We start from the raw sequence: 6,191 nt of genomic DNA, 5'->3' as shown, positions 1-6,191 counted from the left end.
CACCGTTTGAACTGTTGACTTAAAAATGTAAAGCCAATGTTAAAGTACCTTTATTCTTTTTGAGATGTTTTACATTTTTTTTCCAATCTCACCGTTAGATTTTTGTCTAATGTGTTATGATTTAGAAATTAATATGAATGTGATATATCAAAATTTTCACGCCCATCTCCTTGAGGTTTATCATCTTGAAGTTTAAAACTTTTTGCATTTTTTATAAACCAACAGTTAGAATTATAGAATAAGTTAGTGCAAAACAAACAACTCTATTGAATTTTTGACTTTTATCAAATGATTAAATAAAGCAATCATATCAACATACATGTATGATATCACTGATAATTTAAACAGATGTATGAACACGTATAAATTAGTACATGGGTATAATCTCTCTTCATTGGTATACCCAGATCAGTCACCGTAACGCATGTATCACTCATCATAACTTTCATTCAATATGAATGAAAAATGTATAAAACAGATACTCAACTTCAGGTAATCAAGAAAAATTGGCTTGATATGAAGATTTCATATATATATAAATGTAAACATATTTGGAATACACGTTACTTTATGTAACAACAACTAAATTTTTAGACGTATAAAGATAATCACTGGGTATTAAAAGTTATCACAGTTCTAGTTGAGACTGAATACTAGGAATTTCGGTCACAGTCCACATCTTCTTCAGAGTTTCGTGTTAGGCTTCCCGTAGCCCCTTGTAAATCACTTTCTTCAAGTACATTTATTCTCTCTCTTTCAATTTCTATAGAAGTATCTGGTGTTGGGTATACATTGTTTATCTGTCTATCACTGCCGTGATTAGCTGAGTTTTCTTGATTTGTTTCTAAGTCTCCACCCAGAATAAATACAACTGCTGTTACATCATCTCCGCCATCACTAGTCAGTTCTTCTGATGTAAGTGCCTTTTGGTTCACTTCCTCCTCCTTGGACCTTGCCACTTCCGCTGCATCACGTGCCCATCGCAGACGTCGATCAATATCAAGTGCAGATTCGTAAGAAGGGAGATAATTCACATTTGTCCGTGAATATTTACCAGGGTAGGGAGGAGGCTCGTCTGCCAGCCAGTTGAGAAAAGATGGACCAGGTCTAATGCCACCTGAATGATAAAGCAGAAGTCGTGTTGTAATATTCTTCATTTCATAATAATTTGGATCATATAATTTCTGAAAATGTTTCTTTTTGTTTTCCAATACCAAGCTTTTTATAATCATGCAAAGCATAAAAAACGACTCTGCAACACGTGTCTTACGGATTTCAGAATAAAGAAGGGGAAATTAAAACACAATGGTGGGAATAAAATTTGAAATAGGTTTCCTTGCAATCATTTCATGATTTTACTAAAAGCATTAATTATAATTTGAATGCTTAAGATTTATGCTTGCAAATGTGTTGCCTTATGTAAAAAGAATGATAACAGATTGAACAGATAATTCTGTTTTGAAAGCCACTATATTCTTAAGCTATCATTATCAAAGAAAATGTTACATACTTTATATTTCCATTTCTATTTTTTTTTCTCTGCGATAACTCTTTGAAAGTTGTCGGAGTTTATTTCTTGATAATTCTGCCGGAATGTAAATTAGGCAGGTCGATAGGTCAGGAGCTAAGGAGGCCTAAAATGCATGCAAATCTCGTGCGCATCTGTCTCTGTGTCTGACGCTAAGGAGGTAAAATGTGCATGTAATTCTCGTGCGGCTGCCTAGGTGTTTGACGTCATTGGGCGAGGACTATTGAAATTGGTATGGACGTCCTCGTGTAATTTAAGTCTATGTCTACATTTTTTAAGTCTAAATCTACCATTTTATCTAACAATGAAATGAAAATATAAGGAATCACTGTCTAGTTAGGAGAGTATGCCAGGGACATCAACAATAGTGGGAAACATGGGATAATTTTAGCATAACGGGCCTCGCCCGTTATGCAAATTATCCCCATGTTTCCCACTATTGTTGATGCCCTGGCATACTCTCCTAATTAGACAGTGATTCCTTAATTCACTCAAATTGTCTTCCAATCGAGAAAAAGTAAGCAAGTAACTGATTACTAAAAAATCCTCCGATTTGACAACATTAATGAAAGGTAAAGAGGGTCAGAGGATTATTTTTGATAAATAAATAGAATAAATTGCAAAACAGTCTTTTGTAAAAATCTGTTCAAGCCTTGAAAAATAATGAATAAAGCATTGCCATACGTACTACACGTATTGTTACTGGGTCGTCGAGGGGCCCTTAAAAAGCTTACAATGGATTTGAGAGTAAATATCATCCCAATGAACACAATAACACTGGATACCACGGCCACCAGATGAATTGTCCCTTCTGCTTCATACCCTGTAAGGGGACACAACTTTCACTGTAAGCCTACGTATATATAAGATTGTAGAATATATAAATTATGTACAACATCAAATTTATTTTAAAAATTATGACGCCTACCTTCATACACTGATTAAGTATATTTTGAACCTTCAATCGTATAATTATTAAATTATTTCATTTTCAAAGTAGAATTTACTTTCAAATTGCTTGGGTGGATCATAATTTATATCATGGTGAACTGATGGAAGCGTTGTTGTTGTTGACACAAGTAACGTCGAGGAATCACCTGCAATCAATACCGAATGATATTTCTTGTAAAAATTTGACGCAAATACATATTTACCTGAAATAACATGAATTCAAAGACCATTCACAATTAATTCACTCATGATCATTTATATAGCAAAATGGAAACATAAGAGATGACCCAAAGATTTGTATTGGTCTTCTAAAATTTAAGTATTGAACTTAGAAATAGTATGACTATATTTTAAAAGAAAAATAAACTGTCCAACGGATAAGATTAAATTTTTGCAATCTGATATAAGGAATATTATTTTGTTTATATGGTAAATAGCTCCCAAGTGATAAACTCACCCGCCGATAATACTGAAGTACCACCGTTCTCTTCAGGTACACCTGTAACATTTCCATTCATTGTTGGATAACACCATAATGAAAATAATGTTCAAGTCTATGTAGAATCCATTCAGTTGTTACCAGTATGTTCTAGATAAGTCCACGAGTTGTCTGTATATATTTAAACATATAAACAAATAATCTATTTATACCTCAAGGTTCCGCAGGTAAACGCATTCCAACGTTGCATCGCTAAATATATGCAGTGTTTTTAAATGTTGTACGTTTTCTTATGACAAAACATGTTTTGCTGTGTTTTATTGATGATTTTAAAGAAATCTAACCTTCATAAATTATTTAGATATAATCCACAGCCTTGGCCTATTTACACTTTTCCGTAAATAAAAATAATATCGTATTCCAAAGCCGTGATACCCTTAGAAACAATACTGTTGTAGAAGCGGCAAAGCATACAAATATCAACGTGTCTCTGGGTGACAATTTTTCAACAAGAATAACACTGTCTCTTTACAGGGAACCCCTTGTGTCAACGGAATTAGAATGTCAGGATTTTGATGTTTTTATCATTTGCGTTTTATCATCTAGTCGATTTTCATTAAACAATGCAGGTGCACAGCCACACAATCTATCTCAATAGAAACAATAGCGTCCGTCAAGTTTGATAAAAATGACATGTGATGCTGCATCCTAACTTGTTCAAATCGATTGAAGAATTGGAAAATGTTTAATATTGTGATTTTTACGAATCTACTCGAACGGTACATGACTTTTTTGTGTTTTTCGAATTCTTTACATAATAATTATTAAGTAAAAACATATGCGTTTACCTTCTTATTTTGATAATCAGGGAAGAAGCCACAAAAGTACTAGTTGTGTAATTTACATGAAATATAGACAAGTAGAAGTATGTGTATTTATTAAGCATAAAATATCGTCCATTCGTCCCCTATGTTTTCCATAAATTTAAGAGGCAATATCCCTCTGCTCCAAATTTCACGACTTTTTTTTTTAATTCCCAACATTGATTTTCAGCAACAACTATAGCATGAAATTCAAATGGAAAATACTTTGAAGTATGAAGCGTTGCTTACTTTTTCAGAAATGAATAATATGTCAAATCATGATGTGAAGAAATTTGATATGGTAAATAGAAAGATCAATTATTTTTTATCTCCCAATTAAATTACAAATATGAGGTATATATAAAAATAATATTTACTCTCATACTTATCTAATTCCCATAAGAAAACATACTGAAGCGTTGCTTTTTAAATCAGAATATCAAACTGTTTTCTGTGCATGTAGAATAACACCCATCCATAAACAAGAATTATCGCCCTTGAAAATATTTTTTATTGAAACAAAATATTAATTAAATGTTTATAAACAATTCAGCATCTGAAATTTCTGTACAATTAAAAGACTTTTACGTTAAGAGATAGAAATTTCTAAATTTATACCGTTTAAAGGAACTTAGTATAAATGTTTTAGGTAAACTATTATAAATAATAAATATACTAGTAATAGAAACTAGAAATCAACATCTGTACGATAGAACAGGCTAGACTGAGTTGACTACAAAATGGTCCTTATGAATGATACTGTGGCATGACAATTCAATGAAATTCATGACAAAATGTATGAAGAAAGTTATCTCTCTTATCAGAGGGATATTCCACCTTAACCCATACCAATCTTGAATTACGGACAGAATTAAATAAAACTGAAGAAATAAAATAAATTACATTAAAAAGAAAGTTTTTTGTGTAAAAAAAAAAAAGAAGGGGGTGGGGCAAAAAAAAAAGAGAAAATTGTTAAGTATTATTATTTCAGTATTATTATTCTATTGCATAGCAGTTTTGAACTTCATAACGACATCTTTTGAAATGCATTTTGCAAACTCTGTGATATTCTGGCAGAGAAAAATTACTTTCCAATCTTGCACCTGATTGACTTTACCCATATTCCCCCCACGTTCCATTCATAATCCAACTTATACCCACAGCTCTCTATATAAGGAGTAAATTCTTCAAAATCTTTCGTCAGTTTTAAATAGTTTTAATATTCCCAACATTCAAATAGAATTTCAATTACTGTACTGATGCTGGATTCCAAAACTCCATAAAGATCCTTCATAGAAAGATATAAAACGGGTTCTAGTAAATGTTCTACCATACATCGATCCTTTTTTTATTCCGTATATTCGAAAATTGGTGTAAATCGTAAATCAGAAGTGGATTTTATACTCCAAGGAACCTTAAGAAATAATGAAATCACAAACCAAATTCAATCACATCATAACCTTTCAACACCTTACACAACCATTCCCGATGACAAATTAACTCCCGGGCTATTTGATATCTTAGACAGCTGCTTTTTTTCAATAAAAATGGAACTCGTAGATTTACTTACTTTTCATTGATCAATTGCATTACTTTGTGAAAAATATTCTGAATGTACACACAAGTAAGTTCTCTATTTGAAATTAAGAGGATGATTGGTGATATTTAAAAAAGATGATTAAGTTTCTAATTGACAGTTGATGTTAATTTATCTATGTAGTTTTTCATGTTGTTAGAGATCAGATCTTCCAACAATTCTGCTAGAATTACCATGGTACTAACTGCACACAATCATTTGCAGATCTATCTTTATATTATATGGAGCAGAAACTTTATGCAAAAACTTTTACATAAGAAGACAAAACTTGCCTTGCTATGGTCTTCAACTCGACATTTAATTATAAATTAATAATAGTTAAATAACTTTATTTCATATTTGGACTCGATATATCCAAGTAAATTTGAAGTATAAGATACCACAGAGTTTGACACATCCGTTTCATATTTTTATATTATACTTGAAAAAGACGTCAATGGTTACCTTACATCAAAACTTTATGATAAACTTCAACTTTTCAGTCAAAAACTTCCCATACTTATGTAGCAATATACTCTTATCACCTACATATGGAATTTTTATCTTTCAGTGAACCCATACGCAGTAGCATGCAATACTTTTGAACAATTTCTAACAAGAGGCAAACAAACTGGAGACAATGATATCAAAAGTTTTAAGTCATCACTTCGGATGTTTTATATTCGATACAACGACTTCGTATAAGAAGTTCAGTTTATCATTAAGTCAGATGCTGACTGGAGCTTTTTATAATGATTACTAGGCCATTATTTATACACTGAATTGTCAAGAACCTCACGGCAGGGGAAGCCCAGTCCTTCATTGCACCTTAGA

At 31.9% G+C, this 6,191-nt stretch overlaps 1 protein-coding gene across 1 annotated transcript; it reads right to left on the bottom strand.

The window, feature by feature from the left end:
• Nucleotides 1-266: 266 nt before the first annotated feature.
• On the bottom strand, nucleotides 267-3,194 carry LOC134257125 (uncharacterized). Its single transcript, XM_062739769.1, has 4 exons — nucleotides 2,937-3,194; nucleotides 2,536-2,625; nucleotides 2,217-2,351; nucleotides 267-1,117 (listed from the first exon to the last, which is right to left on the bottom strand). Exons 1-4 carry the CDS (start codon nucleotides 2,995-2,997, stop codon nucleotides 654-656), a joined length of 750 nt encoding a protein of 249 aa, XP_062595753.1. The 5' UTR covers nucleotides 2,998-3,194; the 3' UTR covers nucleotides 267-653.
• Between the last annotated feature and the right edge of the window lie 2,997 nt (nucleotides 3,195-6,191).

The sequence above is a fragment of the Saccostrea cucullata genome, unplaced genomic scaffold (genome assembly GCF_032062105.1).
Source record: "Saccostrea cucullata isolate Sc308-1 unplaced genomic scaffold, CSIRO_AGI_Scuc_v1 ctg14, whole genome shotgun sequence".
In the NCBI taxonomy this organism is placed as follows: Eukaryota; Metazoa; Mollusca; class Bivalvia; order Ostreida; family Ostreidae; genus Saccostrea; species Saccostrea cuccullata.
Note: the sequence above shows the minus strand (reverse complement) of the source record. Positions and strands in the feature narration are given on the sequence as shown.

What these genes read in the sequence shown, in the direction of transcription:
- LOC134257125 (XM_062739769.1), bottom strand. Translation starts at nt 2,997, where the DNA reads ATGAATGGAAATGTTACAGGTGTACCTGAAGAGAACGGTGGTACTTCA. An exon ending in TACTTCAGTATTATCGGCGG is followed by an intron (nt 2,626 to 2,936) that starts GTGAGTTTATCA and finishes TATTGATTGCAG; the next exon opens with GTGATTCCTCGACGTTACTT. An exon ending in ACCCAGTAACAATACGTGTA is followed by an intron (nt 1,118 to 2,216) that starts GTACGTATGGCA and finishes TTTATCATTCAG; the next exon opens with GTGGCATTAGACCTGGTCCA.